Here is a 17,167-nt window from a genome sequence, read left to right on the forward strand (position 1 = left end):
TCGATATTACCCCACTCATCAACCTAACCTACACATCTTGCGACTCTAAGGGGCAGTTTAGCATGGCCAATCATCTTTGGACTGTGGGAGGAAACCGGAGCACCCGGAGGAAACCCACGCAGACACGGGGGAGAACGTGCAAACTCCACACAGACAGTCACCCAAGGCCAGAATTGAACCCAGGTCCCTGGTGCTGAGAGGCAGCAGTGCTAACCACTGTGCCACACATAAAGAAGCAGGGATAAAAACTACTTACAGACAACACACACACTTCTACCAATATCACGTCACGCGATGTAGATTTCTATGCGTGTTTGAAACACATCTATCTGTAGTCGAGGCGATTTCAGGGTGGAAATTTTACACAGCCCCTCAAATGGCAGGATTCATTCTGCAGTTGAAACTTGGGGGCTGATTCTGTCAACTAGTGCGGATGGTTTAAGATGCCACAGTGCCATTTATGTTTCGAGTTTCCTCGTGGGTTTCCTGATTGTTTGTGCAATCGATTTTGTTTTGCCAGGCATCGAAAATAATTCCTGTCGTCGAAATATTCTCTGTCCCTTTACGCAAGTATTGCTTGCGCTTCAGAAGTTGAAAGGCATGTGTGGTTGTTAAATGGGTAAATTAGAAATATTTTGAGAAATAATTGGCTACTGACCATAAACCCTTCATTTAATTAAACTGACAAGGGTTAGTTATAGTAACCTTGAAGTCTACACAGCTGTGTGAACAAAGCTAAGGAAAATGTTGCTGGGAATATCTCATATTTCCTCTCCACTCACATTAACAGCTCTGTTGTCTACACAAGGCTCCCAGTTGGGTCCAGCTGCCTTCTGATGTCACTCGGACTGATTGAGAATTCCCTGTGCATCGGCCGGGTGTGGAGGGAAATGTACAGGAGAATTCCACAAGCACAGTTTAAAGTGACAGCCCCCCAGTCTTTGCTAAAAGGCTTTCGTTCAACTGTCAGAAGAAGAAAATGAATATATTTACCGATGGGAGCTAAGTAGTTTAGAAACAGTTAACTGTGCCTTGAATTAGGGACTTATCCTTAATGCACCATAACTGCCACAAGCAGTGAACCTGGGCCGATTTAAGACTACATTCTCCGCACACCTTTAATAGCCTTTAACCTTACTCTCAAAGTCTTCTGGATCCAAATACATTAAAAGCCTCTTACTACTAAACTCCTGCCAACGGCACTGGGATAATACTTGCATTTATACACCATTTTAACACTTCAAAACCTCTCAAAATTCTTCTTGCGAAGGATTGCCTTCATCCATGCAGCCATTCCAAGTGCCAAAACTCCAAAGGTGAATAGTCGGCCGTCCTTGAATGGGACCTCCAATGTTCATCCAAAAAAAAAGGCAAGTTGAACCTTGGCTTTCATCATGGCGTGTGGCACCTCGGATGAAAGTGATAGTTTGGATGATGTTCTGGTGTGGGACTGAGAGGCGTAGCCGTCCAACTGGGAGGTGAGAGCACAATCTATTAAAGAGAGACCAAACTCATCAACTCATTCATCATCTGCAGCCAATGAGCTCCTACTGATACAACAAAGAGGCACTTGCTCATAACTAATAGTGAGGGCACTGGAAATGTGAAGTAATATCGGAAAATGTTGTCAACTCTTGAGCATATCAGACTGAGGGGGGGGAATTTTCCGTTCTTCCCGCTCCTGTTTTCGGTAGGCAGGAAAGCTGAAGGGGATGGAAAATCCAACAGAAGTCCCAAAACGGACTGTGGGATTTCCCATTGAGGTTGTCCCCGCGGCCCGCCAGTGACATCATGGGGTTCCCACCATCAAAGGTGGTGAACTCCATGAGCATACTCGTGATGTCCTTTCATATCTTGGCCCCTGTTGCATCTTTCAAAGCGGGAGAAGCTTTAATTGATTTGCAGAGTGAGCTCAAATGCTCATAAAGAGAGAGGCTCCTTGATTTTCAGATCAGCATGTTCGTCCTTTAGATAAGGGGCAATTTTTTTCACACAGAGGGTGGTGAGTGTCTGGAACGAGCTGCCAGAGGCAGGAGCAGAGGCGGGTACAGTTTTGTCTTTTAAAAAGCATTTCGACAGTTACATGAGTAAGATGGGTATGGAGGGATATGGGCCAAATGCAGGCAATTGGGACTAGCTTAGTGGTTTAAAACTGGGCGGCATGGACAAAGTTGGGCCGAAGGGCCTGTTTCCATGCTGTAAACCTCTGTGACTAACATTTCTCCAACAACTGATAGAACCAACATATTAAATGGTCATTCACTTCCCTTGCTGTGGGCAAATAGTTGCCCAGTGGCTACCAAACCATGACTCCACCTCAAAGTGTTCGAGGACTTTGGGATTTTTCAGAGATGTGATCAGGTGCTATACCAATGAAATTCTTCCTGTCATAAAATCCAATGTAGAAATGGTGATCTTTCCCCATATGGCCTTTAAATAGCTCAGAGAATCGACCAAGATACAACCAATGTATGCCCTAGCTCAGCCGTATTATTTTTCAAACCAAGGCCAATAATGACTGAATTATGTACAAGTGGAACACTAGGAATTATTACAATTTCTTACTCTTTGTTCTGCCTGATTTGATTTGATTTGGATTTGATTTGTTATTGTCACATGTTTAGTATGATCAAAAGTAGTCAGCACGGCTTTGTCAAGGGCAGGTCGTGCCTTACGAGCCTGGTTGAGTTCTTTGAAAATGTGACCAAACACATTGACGAAGGAAGAGCGGTGGATGTGGTCTATATGGACTTCAGCAAGGCGTTCGATAAGGTCCCCCATGCAAGACTTCTTGAGAAAGTGAGAGGGCATGGGATCCAAGGGGCTGTTGCCTTGTGGATCCAGAACTGGCTTGCCTGCAGAAGGCAGAGAGTGGCTGTGGAGGGGTCTTTCTCTGCATGGAGGTCAGTGACCAGTGGAGTGCCCCAGGGATCTGTTCTGGGACCCTTGCTGTTTGTCATTTTCATAAATGACCTGGATGAGGAAGTGGAGGGATGGGTTGGTAAGTTTGCTGACGACACCAAGGTAGGTGATGTTGTGGATAGTTTGGAGGGATGTCAGAAGTTGCAGCGAGACATAGATAGAATGCAAGACTGGGCGGAGAAGTGGCAGATGGACTTCAACCCGGATAAGTGTGTAGTGATCCATTTTGGCAGATCCAATGGGATGAAGCAGCAGTATAATATGAAGGGTACCATTCTTAGCAGTGTAGAGGATCAGAAGGACCTTGGGGTCCGGGTCCATAGGACTCTTAAATCAGCCTCGCAGGTGGAGGATGCGGTCAAGAAGGCGTACGGCGTACTGGCCTTCATTAATCGAGGGATTGAGTTTAGGAGTCGGGAGATAATGCTGCAGCTTTATAGGACCCTGGTTAGACCCCACTTGGAGTACTGCGCGCAGTTCTGGTCACCTCATTACAGGAAAGATGTTGAAGCCATTGAAAGGGTGCAGAGGAGATTTACAAGGATGTTGCCTGTATTGGGGGGCATGCCTTATGAGGATAGGTTGAGGGAGCTTGGTCTCTTCTCCCTGGAGAGACGAAGGATGAGAGGTGACCTGATAGAGGTTTACAAGATGTTGAGAGGTCTGGATAGGGTAGACTCTCAGAGGCTATTTCCAAGGGCTGAAATGGTTGCTACGAGAGGACACAGGTTTAAGGTGCTGGGGGGTAGGTACAGAGGAGATGTCAGGGGTAAGTTTTTCACTCAGAGGGTGGTGGGTGAGTGGAATCGGCTGACGTCGGTGGTGGTGGAGGCAAACTCGTTGGGGTCTTTTAAGAGACTTCTGGATGAGTACATGGGATTTAATGGGATTGAGGGCTATAGATAGGACTAGAGGTGGGGATGTGATCGGCGCAACTTGTGGGCCGAAGGGCCTGTTTGTGCTGTGGCTTTCTATGTTCTATGTTCTATGTATTATCATACAGTGAAAAGTATTATTTCTTACGCGCTATACAGACAAAGCATGCCGTTCATAGAGAAGGAAAGGAGAAAGTGCAGAATGTAGTGTTACAGTCATAGCTAGGGTGTAGCGAAAGATCAACATAATGCAAGGTAGATCCATTCAAAAGTCTGACAGCAGCAGGGAAGAAGCTGTTCTTGAGTCGGTTGGTACGTGACCTCAGACTTCTGTATCTTTTTCTCGATGGAAGAAGGTGGAAGAGAGAATGTCCGGGATGCGTGGGGTCCTTAATTATGCTGGCAGCGGGAAGTATAGACAGAGTTAATGGATGGGAGGCTGGTTTGCGTGATGGATTGGGCTACATTCACGACCTTTTGTAGTTTCTTGCGGTCTTGGGCAGAGCAGGAGCCATACCAAGCTGTGATACAACCAGAAAGAATGCTTTCTGTGGTGCATCTGTAAAAGTTGGTGAGAGTTGTAGCTGACATGCCAAATTTCCTTCGTCTTCTGAGAAAGTAGAGGCATTGGTGAGCTTTCTTAACTATAGTGTTGGCATGGGGGGGACCAGGACAGGTTGTTGGTGATCTGGACACCTAAAAACTTGAAGCTCTCGACCCTTTCTACTTCGTCCCCGTTGTTGTAGAACTTCGTCCCCATTGATGTGCTTTTGCACATCATTTGCTGTGCTTTTTTTGGAGACTTCAGCCTTCAGTCCGAGATTAAGTTCCTCTTATAATGATCAATGTTCAGCTTTCTCAGTAATTAATGACCTGTTAATAAAATTGCATTCTCAACAACCGCACATCTCAAGAAACACCAGTCTGATCATTAATTACAGGGAAAATCGCATTCTCTAAGTTACGTTAAAAGGAATAATTTATATTCGTCAGTGTATTCACTAAACTTTCTTCCAGGGGTGAGGGAACACTAATCCAACATTAGTGAATAATGCATTGATACAAAGCCTGATTTAATGACATTTGATCATATGCAATCGTACTGCATAGTAGTAGGGACAATGATAAATGGGTGAGAGTGATTGTGAGAAGCAATTGCTTCGGCTGTTGTGTTGACTGCGGAACGCTTTGTAAGTAGTCACTACTAATGAAAAATAAGACCTGCGTTTACATTGGAGCCTTATCACGTGTCTCAAAAATATTGCATCTTAGCAGCCTTCTGTCTGATATGGTTAGAATCATAGAATCTCTACTGTGCAGAAGGAGGCAATTTGGCCCATCGAGCCTGCACCACCCAGACCCTATCCCCGTAACATATTTACCCTGTTAATCCCACTGACACTAAGGGTCAATTTAACATGGCCAATCCACCTAACCCACACATGTGGGAAGAAACCGGAGCACCCGGAGGAAACCCACGCAGACACGGGGAGAATGTGCAAACTCCACACAGACAGTGACCCGAGGCCAGAAGTGAACCCGGGCCCCTGGTACAGTGAGGCAGCAGTGCTAACCACTGTGCCACCGTGCCCCCCTGGTTTGAGTATTGATGGCCAACTGTACATTAAATATCACCTGGTGTGGTTTAGGAGCCCCACTCTGGCAAGGCCGTCTCTGACGTATTTGCTGCGGAGGAGCAGAATGGACCGAGAAGGTGAACAGTTGACCTGCCCCTGTTCTCTTTGGATCTTCTTCTCGCCAGCTGAGCATTCTGTTTATCCTTGCCTCTTGAAATGCCTCTCCAGTCAGCCTCCAGAGATCACGGCCATCAGAGGCCATCTCCCAGTTGTCTGCGTCAGTGTCCGCCATCTTCATATCTCTCTTGTCATGGATGTGTGGACTCCTAGAAGGTCGTGACCCAGTGGCCCGTTCAGCGTACAGAAGGTCTTTGGGTACATGGCCACCATCGATCTGATAAACATGGCTGAGGCAGTGCAGACATCGTTGACTTGGTAATGAGTGCATGTTGATGGATTTAGCGCATCCCAGGACCTCTGAATGGGTAAGCCTGCCCTACCAAGAGATGCCAAGGATAAGTCTGAGCTGGTGCAGATGGAAATTGTCCACCCTTTTCTCCTGCCCATCACATGTTGTCCAGGTCTCACCGCAGAGGAATGTTCTGAGGACACAGCCTTGGTAGGCTTGCAGATTGGTGTTTTCTAGTCAGGTACCTGTTATTCCACACTCTCTTACCCAACGTGGACATAACAGCTGCAGCTTTTATAATGCACTTGTTGATTTAGGCATCGTGTGATTGATCACTGAATATGATACCTTCACCTTAACATTACATTGAAGTTTATTTATTAGTGTCACAAATAGGTTTACATTAACACTGCAATGAAGTTACTGTGAAATTCCCCACACTCCGGCGCCTGTTCGGGTACACTGAGGGAGAATTTAGCACGGCCAATCCACCTAACCAGCACGTCTTTCGCATTGTGGAAGGAAACCGGAGCACCCGGGGGAAACCCACGCAGACACGGGGAGAAAGTGCAGACTCCACACAGACAGTGACCCGAGCCGGGAATTGAACCCGGGTCCCTGGCACTGTGAGGCAGCAGTGCTGACCACTGTGTCACTGTGTGACCATTATTGTGTAAGTAACTGCCGCACTGTAAGGCTTCACAAGCAGTGACATGGCGAAACTGTGTTCCTCTGGTGTGGGTCGTGGAAGCAATGTGGGCAGGGACACCAAGAGAGCAGCTCGCCCTTGTTGAGATCATGTCATTGGACCTTCAACATCTACCAAAATCCCTGGAACATCTTGTCCAAATGTACGGCAAACACACAGTTTTAAAATAGTTGAATAAATGCAAAGATGGATGAACACGCTGACGGGTGGCTCAAAACCATAACACAAGCCGGATTGTCACGCACAAGAGCAGGAACCCGGGACCAAAAGAGAAAATGCTGGAAAATCTCAGCAGGTCTGGCAGCATCTGTAAGGAGAGAAAAGAGCTGACGTTTCGAGTCAAAGCAGGAATCTGGGACTTCCAGGGGACACCGCTTGATGTGAGTTTGCTCTGTTGCTGAACAGAGAGACATGTTACTGAAGTTTTTCATCTTGCACTCATCAGGACAAATGCAAGAATAGCAAATTTCAAACCTGCATTGAGCCAAACACAACAAAACAAAACTAACTTGGCGTCGCTTTATCCCCCCACCCCCTCCCAAACACCCCAAAAAAGACAAACAAACGAAAATTGCAACACAGGTTTTCAATATTTCATCCTCCCAGATTTTCTGGTTGATCACAAGTCCTTCACAGTTTTCGGAAGGGCGGCACGGTGGCACAGTGGTTAGCACTGCTGCCTCACAGGGTCAGGGACCTGAGTTCGATTCCCGGCTTGGGTTACTGTCTGAGTGGAGTTTACACATTCTCCCCGTGTCTGCATGGGTTTCCGGGCGCTCCGGTTTCCTCCCACTGTCTGAAAGACGTGCTGGTTAGGTGTATTGACCCGAACAGGTACCAGAGTGTGGCGACTAGAGGAATTTCACAGTAACTTCATTGCAGTTAATGTAAGCCTTACTTGTGACACTAATAAATAAACTTTAACTTTGGGTTGATTTACAGACAAATGAGAAGAGTGAGGGGTGCGCGGGGAAGGGGGGGTGTGCGGGTGGTGGGGCAGCTATAGACATCGGCAGGGAAATAATTCGAATTGGCTGTCCTTGCAGAAAGCTGAAATGTATCAGTCAGCGCCCTGTTATAAAGGGGCTTGGTGAAGTGAATGCTTTTCATGTTGCAGTGACTTGCTTTGGAAACTGTGAGAGGAGGTGGTGAAAGGTTTCGTGATTGATGAGTAGGTTTGGCCCCCGTCAACAGCTGGTGGCCATGTGCAGTTCACGCCTTCACCAACACTAATGGGAATGCACAGACACCCCTGGCTTTTGGAATCTCACCTTGGGTGAGGGGGCACGTGACGCACGAGCTGTCATTCCCCCCCTGCACTCCCATTCCGGAATACCCGAGGCTGGAACGCCGGTGAGGAATGTCTCTGTGGAGCAATACCCGGCCTAGATCAAAGACAGTGCTTTTATTTTCGGACAGTAATGCATGTGTCTATGCTTGAGAAGCCAGAGGGATCCTGACGGTGGCACAGTGGTTAGCACTGCTGCCTCACAGCGCCCGGGACCTGGGTTCGATTCCCGGCTTGGGTCACTGTCTGTGCGGACTTTGCACGTTCTCCCCGTGTCTGCGTGGGTTTCCTCCAGGTGCTCCGGTTTCCTCCCACAGTCCAAAGATGTGCAAGTTAGATTGATTGGCCATGCTAAATTGTCCCTTAGTATTAGGGGAATTATAGAATGATAGAATCGACAGTGCAGAAGGCGGCCATTTGGCCCATTCAGCCTGCACTGACAACGACCCCACCCAGGCCCTATCCCCATATATTTGCCCTCCTAACCCCCCTGACACTAAGGGGCAATTTAGCATGGCCAATCAACCTAACCAGCACATCTTCAGACTGCGGGAGGAAACCGGAGCACCTGGAGGAAACCCACGCAGACACGGGAAGAAGGTGCAGACTCCATACAGATAGTAACCCAAGCTGGGAATCGAACCCGGGTCCCTGGCGCTGTGAGGCAGCGGTGCTAACCACTGTGCCGCCTAATTAGCAGGGTAAATATGTGGGGTCGCAGGGATAGGGTCTGGGTGGGATTGTTGTTGGTGCGGGCTTTATGGGATGAATGGCCTCCTTCTGCACTGTTGGGATTCTATGATCCAACCTGGAATAATAAGAAGGGACTCTGGAAATGCAGCATCGTTTGGACCTTTAGCCCGTTTCTTTGGTGTATTGTAGAATTTGTGAACTCTTACCAGGTGCAAAGGAGATCTGTGTTCATGGCTTGTCTGTCTTGCTCCATCTTCACATACCAGTGTAGCTCTTCTGGAGAGAGTTGGATGTCCGTCATCCAACTATGCCTAGTTCGACCCCTCTTTCTGCTGTCTCGACTTTACCCTCTGGAAATGATCGCCGGCGCTTTTCAGCTCCGATCTTCCACGGATCTTCATTTGTTGTCCAGGTTCCTGTGTGGATGGAATGTAACCTCAGACCTCCCTACCCTCTATATTTATAATAATTCATCATGAGAGCGCGTGATCAGTTTAATTTGTTTGTTCAGGCTAGTCAGTAACTTTTCATTTGTTCTTTGAAGCCTTTAACTGCATTAACAGTCGATGGATGCAAACTGGATATGAGAGAGGAGAGCTTCCCAGCCTCAATGTTCCCAAGTTGCTGTCGAACATGTGTCCTCCAAATGGGACTATTGGAAGAAGAACCAGGAGTTCTCCTGGTGCCTTGGCCAATATTTCGACTCAGAAGAAGCGATGCACACCCCAGTTTATGATTTTCAAATGAAACCAAGATTCAATTCATAGAAATCATGGAATCATACAATCCCTACAGTGCAGAAAGAGGCCATTTGACCCATCGATTCTACACCGACTTTCTGACAGAGCATCTTACTCAGGCCCTCTCCCCCACTCTATCCCCGTAACCCTACACACATTCACCATGGATAATCCCCCCTAACCTGCACATCTTTGGAGTGGGCATCATGGTGGCACAGTGGTTAGCATGGCTGCCTCGTGGCTCCAGGGACCCGGGTTCAATTCCGGCCTTGGGTGACTGTCTGTGTGGAGTTTGCACGTTCTCCCCTTGTCTGCGTGGGTTTCCTCCGGGTGCTCCGGTTTCCTCTCACAATCCAAAGATGTGCGGGTTAGGGTGATTGGCCATGCTACAAATTGACCACTAATAATGTCAATGGGGGTGAGCAGGGTAAATACATGGGGTTACAGGGATAGGGCCTGGGTGGGATTGTGGTTGATGCAGACCCGATGGCCTGAATAGCCTCCTTCTGCACTGTAGTGATTCTATGAATCTATGATTCTAAGCAACTCAATCAGAATAACCACAAATCCATTTATTTGCTGCTCTTTGGCCTTGCAGTATACAAACTGGCTGATGCATTTGCCTAGAAAACAATGGCTATTATGGCAAAATAATCTATTGGGACCCCCTGAGGACACAGTGGTGGACAGAATGCCAATTCTTCCGATCTTTCCTCTGGGTGTTCTCAGTAATCAAGCGGCAGACAAAGGAAATGAAACAGAGTTCCCTTCTCCAAAATATTTTACTGATAGATCACTAGCAGGGAAAAGCAAGGGAGCATTAATATCCCATTTGTAAGTCTGGCATCTACTGGAGAGTTAAGCTAATGTTGGAGAGGCGATTAACAGAATGCTTCATATCCTGGCTATGGATTCGCTTGTTAATCAGTTGTTAATTATTTCTCAATAAGCTTGTAGCATTGACGTCATAATCATTAATCCTGGAGTGTGAATATCTCCGTGTGCCAATGACATGGAGTACATTGGCACTCAGCCCAGAGTTAGACAAAGAAATGGCCTAAAGAATTATAACCGAGCATCATTTTACAGGAGAAAAGTCATTTTAAATGCAGTGGCACAGTGGTTAGCACTGCTGCCTCACGGCACCAGCGAGGCAGTGGCATAGTGGTATTATCACTGGGCAACTAATTCAGAAGACCTAGTGAAATGCTTCAGGACCTGGGTTTGAATCATGGCAGACAGTGAGATTGAATTCAAGAAAAATCTGGAATTAAATGATGACCATAAAACCATTGTCGATTGTTATCAAAACCCATCTGGTTGACTAATGTCCTTTAGGGAAGGAAATCTGTTATCCTTACCCAGTCTGGCCTACACGTGACTCCAGACCCACAGCAGTGCGGTTGACTCTTAACTACCCTCAGGAATGGGCAATAAATGCTGGCCCAGCCAGCGACACCCACATCCTGTGAACAAATAATTTTTAAAAATCTGGGTTCAATTCCAGCCTTGGGTGGCTGTCTGTGTGGAGATTGCACATTCTCCCCAGCTTGGGCGAGGCTTGTAAAATCCCGCCCGAGGCCAACAAAGAATTCTGATCTGTGAGCCGCTTCTGCCCCAATTCCGGGGCGGGCGTGCCGGTAAAATTCTGGCATCCCGTGTCTGTGTGAGTTTCCTCCGGTGCTCCGGTTTTGTCCCACACACCAAAGATATGCAGGTTAGCCATGGGGAATGTGTGGGCTTATGGGGAGAGGGTGAGGGAAAGGGCCTGGGTTAGAAAGTTGGTGCAGAATCGAGATAGCCACATGAACGGAGTGGGAATGGAGGGATACAAAAGAATGGTCTAGTTTGGACCAGGGAGTGGCACGGGCTTGGAGGGCCGAAGGGCCTGTTCCTGTGCTGTATTGTTCTTTGTTCTTCTTCTTGTAGAATCGATGGGTCGAATGGCCTCTCTCTGCACTGTAGGGAATCTATGATTCCATGATTTCTATGAATTGAATCTTGGATTCATTTGAAAATCGGTAGCACTGCTGCCTCATAGTACCAGGGACCAGGGTTCGATTCCCGGCTCAGGTCACTGTCTGTGCGGAGTTTGCACATTCTCCCTGTGTCTGCGTGGGTTTCCTTCGGGTGCTCTGGTTTCCTCCCACAATCTGAAAGACGTGCTGGTTAGGGTGCATTGACCCGAACAGGTGCCGTAGTGTGGCACCTCCGGGAATTTCACAATAACTTCATTGCAGTGTTAATGTAAGCCTTACTTGTGACTAACAAATAAACTTTACTTTAAGGTGTGCATTGCTTCTTCTGGTTTATGCTGTTGCTGAATCCCCAGAGTAGATTGCTTCAATACAGAATATATTGGCAGTGTGAGTTACAACAAGTTTATAATCCACTGTTTGTTCAGTGCAGTTAATTGTTTCCATGTGTCTAAGACTTATATTCAGAACTTCCTTTGAGTGGTTCACTTCTTTGAAGCTGTTATCTTGAGGTTGGAGTTCATACAGGAAATCAATCTCAGGTACCCAGTGTCCCACACATAAACCATTAGAAGTGAATTTTTATTTTATTTTATTTTATTTATTATTGTCACATGTATTAGTATACAGTGAAAAGTATTGTTCCTTGTGCGCTATACAGACAAAGCATACCGTACATAGAGAAGGAAAGGGGAGAGTGCAGAATGTAGTGTTACAGTCATAGCTAGGGTGTAGAGAAAGATCAACTTAATGCGAGGTAGGTGCATTCAAAAGTCTGACAGCAGCAGGGAAGAAGCTGTTCTTGAGTCGGTTGGTACTTGACCTCAGACTTTTGTGTCTTTTTCCCGATGGAAGAAGGTGGAAGAGAGTAGATCCGAGGTCCTTAATTATGCTAGCTGCTTCTCCGAGGCAGCGGGAGGTGTCGACAGATTCAATGGGGAGGCTGGTTCACGTGATGGATTGGGCTACATTCACGACCCATTGTAGTTTCTTGCGGTCTTGGGCAGAGCATGTTATTGTTTCTGTAATAATAAAATCTGCTGTCTGCACATGTTCAAATAATCTGTTGACCCAGGTGTAATGCATCCTCCATATTTTTATGACATCTCAGTGTAAGTATCTCATCAGAGCCCATAGCTTATACTTACTGTGTAATCCTGGTTGTGCTACATGGAATTCCAGATTTGTTTTCTGGGACAAAGTGTTATTCCATTATTGGGAGTGCATTCCAATATTCCATCCATTTTTCCATGAAAATTGGTGGCCTTGGAAGTGTTTCATATTCACTGTAAAAAGGTCTGTTCATCAAAACAGCAATCACAACACAGGACTAATCTACACATTAGCAATATGCATATAGAGTCATAGGGGTTTACAGCATGGAAACAGGCCCTTTGGCCCAACTTCTCCATGCCATCCTTTTTTAATGACTAAGCTAGTCCCAATTTTGGTCCATTTCCCTCTCTACCCATCGTACCCATGTGACTGTCTAAATGCTTTTTTAAAAGACAAAATTGTACCCGCCTCTACTACTACCTCTGGCAGCTTGTTCCAATCACTCACCACCTTCTGTGTGAAAACATTGCCCCTCTGGACCCTTTTGTATCTCTCCCCTCTCACCTTAAACCTATGCCCCCTAATAGTCCATCAGAGGGCAGCAGAGCGGTGATGCTGATTGGCTGTTGCGGGGAAGATTTGCATAGGGGCAGTCACCGTTACCAGAAGGTGGACTTCCGGAAGACACCCTCCGTGTTTGAGTGAAGGCAAGTGTCCAGCAGAGGGGTGACGCTGATTGGCTGTTGCAGGGAAGATTTGCATAGGTGCAGTCATTGCTTCCTGAAAGTGGTCTGTGGAGGAGCTGTTGTAAAGGGACAGCTTATATATAGATATGAAACACTTTACTGAGATTGAATGATTCTCACTCTGTGGTACAGCCAACAGTTCCTCCCACTCCCCCCGCCCGCCCCCTTCCCCCTGCACTCCCCAACATGTGTTTGGTAAACCACTTCTAAATTACTTCAGGACTTGTGCCCACTGATTGTGTACTGCCAAATTGGTTTCAATTTGGACACTAAACAGTCATTGGACCGAGGCAGCTCCATCCCACTAGTCCGGGATGGATTTGAACCAGAATCTGAGCAGTGGAATTTTTCCACCTACTAGTCATCCATCAGGGTAGAAACATTCAAATTCCCAGACTAGATGGAGGCTGGTGCTGATTGTCACAGTTCAAACACACAGTGTTTCTCTGAGAGTTTTGGGAAGGCAATGGCCTAGTGGTGTTATTGCCAGACTATGAATTCAGAAACTCAGCTAATGTTCTGGGGACCCAGGTTCGAATCCCACCACGGCAGATAGTGGAACTTGAGTTCAATAAAAAAATCTGAAATGAAGAATCTAGTGATGACCATGAAATCATTGTCGATTGTCAGAAAAACCCATCTGGTTCACTAGAATCATAGAATCCCTACAGTGCAGAAGGAGGCCATTCGGCCCATCGAGTCTGCACTGACCACAATCCCACCCAGGCCCTATTCCTGTAACCCCTCATATTTACCCTGCTAATCCCCCTGACACTAGGGTTAATTTAGCATGACCAATCAACCTAACCCACACATCCTTAGACTGTGGGAGGAAACTGGAGCACCCGGAGGAAACCCACGCAGACACGGGGAGAACGTGCAAACTCCACGCAGACAGTCACACGAGGCCGGAATTGAACCCAGGTCCCTGGCGCTGTGAGGCAGCAGTGCTAACCACCGTGCCACCGTGCCGCCCTAGTGCCAATGTGCCACCCTAGATGTCCTTTAGGGAAGGAAATCTGCCGTCCTTACCTGGTCTGGCCTACATGTGACTCCAGAGCTAGAGCAATGTGGTTGAATCTCCACTGTGCTTGGGCAACTAGGGATGGGCAATAAATGTTGGCCAGCCAGCGATGCCCATGTCCCACAAATGAATAAAAAAAAAAGTTGCAGGCTTTCAGTCTAGCTGGTATTGAAGTCTAGTCTTGGAGGCTAAGTGACAGTGTAGGACCACCCAGTGCCCTCCCACTGACCCCCCAACCTGCCCAAAAAACCTTCTGCTCAATACCACCTCTGACCTCTTTCTTTTTCATTTCTTTGCAGGCTGGAAAGATCGTTCTTATCTATCGTCCCAACAACCTCAGCATCCTAAAGCGCTTCCTCATTTGGGCTGTTATACTGGTGAGTCAAATTAACCACAACCACAGTAAGATATGTGTGACATTTGAGCTGTTTTGGTGCCAGCAATGGTTTTCAAAGGTGGCACAGTGGTTAGCACAGCTGCCTCACAGCGCCAGGGACCTGGGTTCGATTGCCGGCTCGGGTCACTGTCTGTGTGGAGTCTGCACGTTCTACCTGTGTCTGCGTGTGTGTTTCCTCCAGGTGTTCCGACTTCCTCCCACATTCTGAAAGACGTGCTGGTTAGGGTGCATTGGCCGTGCTAAATTCTCCCTCAGTGTACCCGAACAGGTGCCGGAGTGTGGCGACTAGGGGATTTTCACAGTAACTTCATTCCAGTGTTAATGTAAGCCTTACTTGTGACAAATAAATAAACTTTAACTTTACCTTTTAATCATGGAGGTAGCCGAAGTTGTCGATACAGCCGAAGGAAGCAGTGTGTGCGGCGGTTTTCACAATTCACAAATGAATCCATTTGGAATAAACGGGTTAATGAGGTTGTTAAGATGTCAGAGAAAAGAATTTGATGTGAGCGCGTTAACTGCAGCATTACTCATATTCTGCAGTGTGGGTTCAGTAACAAAGGTCAGCGAACTTTCTTGGCAACTAATTGAATGTGAGTGGAAAGGGAAGTGGAGGCAGAATCAACATGGGCTTTCCAACGTCTCTCCAAAGTCTCCAGAATCGCGGTTTCGCCACTTGGAGCCGTGGATTCGACCTGCAAGTACTAATTGCTGAATCTGGTGAAATACTTATTCGTGGACAACAACAGACGCGGAGGGAAAATACTCAGAGAAGGAGAGAAATAGCGAGAAAGAAAGGACGTTAAAAGGACAAGGAGAAAGCTGAGGGAGCAATGGAATGTCTCCCATTGTCCGACGTACAGTCTCAAAATTTACTATCCTCAAATTTGTGTTGGAAACCACGACATGGCTTTGCCAGTCTGTGTTTCTAACCTCTGTTGCCTCAAAGTCTCAGTTTTTTTGACTTTGCCCTCTTGGGCATTCTCCGTTTGCCCAACTGTTGACAGCTGTGACCTCAGCCGCATGTTATGTGCCCCCCCTGCTGGGCAGTGGCACATGAACAATAGGGCAGATGCCTACCCCATCACTCTCCCACCCACCCTGAGACCAAAATCAATTGGCTTTTGATCTCTGCTATGACGGTCACGGGGGATTGTCAGTAGAACTCTGCAGCAATGAAGCTTTATTCGCCCAGTGAACAAAGGTGACAGGAGGCTGGCCTCAGCGAGATTATTACAATCTTTCAGGGAATCAGAGGAGCAGACAGGAAGGTGGAGTTGAGATAGAAGGACGATTGTACTAAATGACAAAGCGGACTCGAGGGACTGAATAGTCATACTCCTGCTCCTAATTCTTCTGCCCCGTCTTTGAACAGCACTGCAGGCTCTCTTACCAAAACAGGGCCGTGGTTTGGTATTTCTGTCCAAAGATGTGCGCGGGTTAGGTCGGTCCTCGTGTAAGGGGGATTGCCGTCGTGTAAGGGGGATTAGCAAGGTAAATGTGTGGGGTTCCAGGAATAGGGCCTGGTTGGGATTGTGGTCAGTACAGACTCGATGGGCCGAATGGCCTCCTTCTATAAGTGTAGGGATTCTATTCTATGATTTCATTTAAAGAAAAGAAGAGATGAGAAGCCATTGAGGACTCTGGGTCTGTTCTCGGTGGAGTTTAGAAGGATGAGGGGGGAATCTCATTGATACTTACAGAATACTGGAAGGCCTGGATAGAGTGGACGTGGGGAAGATGTTTCCATTGGTAGGAGATGACTAGGATTTCAGGGCACAGCCTCAGAGTAAAGGGACGACACTTTAGAACCGAGGTGAGGAGAAATTTCTTCAACCAGAGAGTAGTGAATCTATGGAATTCATTGCCGCAGAAGGCTGTGGAGGCCAGATCATTGAGGATAGTTAAGACAAAAGATAGATAGGTTCTTGCTCAGTAAGGGGAATCAAACGTTATGGGGTAAAGGCAGGAGAATGGGGTTGAGAAGCTTATCAGCCATGATTGAATGGTGAAGCAGACCCCGTTGGGCTGAATGGCCTAATTCTGTTCCTATATCTTAAGATCTTATGGCTTTATAGCTTTTGGCAATATAGTGCACTTTCAACACCAAACCACAGTGATAGCTTAGATTGCGTACTGTAGCAGACTTTTGACCCACATTCTTGGCATTAACTGGTACCCTATTGTCTGCTAAATGAAAACCTGTCGTGCTTTCTGACAATATAGACCACCCTCCCCCCCCCCTCACCGCCCCCACATCCACTGTTAACCACTGTAAGCCCCTACAAGTTGCAGAGAGTTCCACAACTTTGGATTAATCGTATGGACAAGGATGCATTTTGAAAAAAAAAGGAAGCCCTTCCTCTACTTATCCCTGTCCAATTCACGAGCAGAGGCAATATTTTCAATAGCTTCCGTGTTCCGAAATGTAATGGGGCTGGCCGGTTGAGATCCGCTGCCTTAAATTGATGATTCCAGTTGTCAGAAAGCGATGATGTAATGACTTATGACCTTCCCCTGGTGCATTCCCTACCTTTGTACAGGACGTTTTAACTGGTGCATTGAATCCATCTGAGATTCATTGAAAATTGTGCTGTCTCAGTGGTACTTACAAAGAAGTGTACATCCGATGGCACACTCGGAAAAAAATTCATTACTTTTTGTCCACTAGATTACTGGACCCACAAGGGTGCAATCAATTCGCTGCGACGCCGGCTCTCAAGCTGATCATTTCTAAACCTAGGTTCCGGAGAAT

The 17,167-nt window shown here is 46.9% G+C and overlaps 1 protein-coding gene across 1 annotated transcript in view; it reads left to right on the forward strand.

Moving 5' to 3' along the window:
* LOC144480126 (heparan-alpha-glucosaminide N-acetyltransferase) overlaps positions 1-17,167 on the forward strand; it is a 189,123-nt gene that overhangs the window by 152,578 nt on the left and 19,378 nt on the right. The window contains exon 16 of the mRNA XM_078199272.1: positions 14,315-14,392. Coding sequence (XP_078055398.1) covers positions 14,315-14,392 — 78 coding nt within the window. The remainder of the gene's footprint in view (positions 1-14,314; positions 14,393-17,167) is intronic.

The sequence above is a fragment of the Mustelus asterias genome, chromosome 28 (genome assembly GCF_964213995.1).
Source record: "Mustelus asterias chromosome 28, sMusAst1.hap1.1, whole genome shotgun sequence".
NCBI lineage: Eukaryota > Metazoa > Chordata > Chondrichthyes > Carcharhiniformes > Triakidae > Mustelus > Mustelus asterias.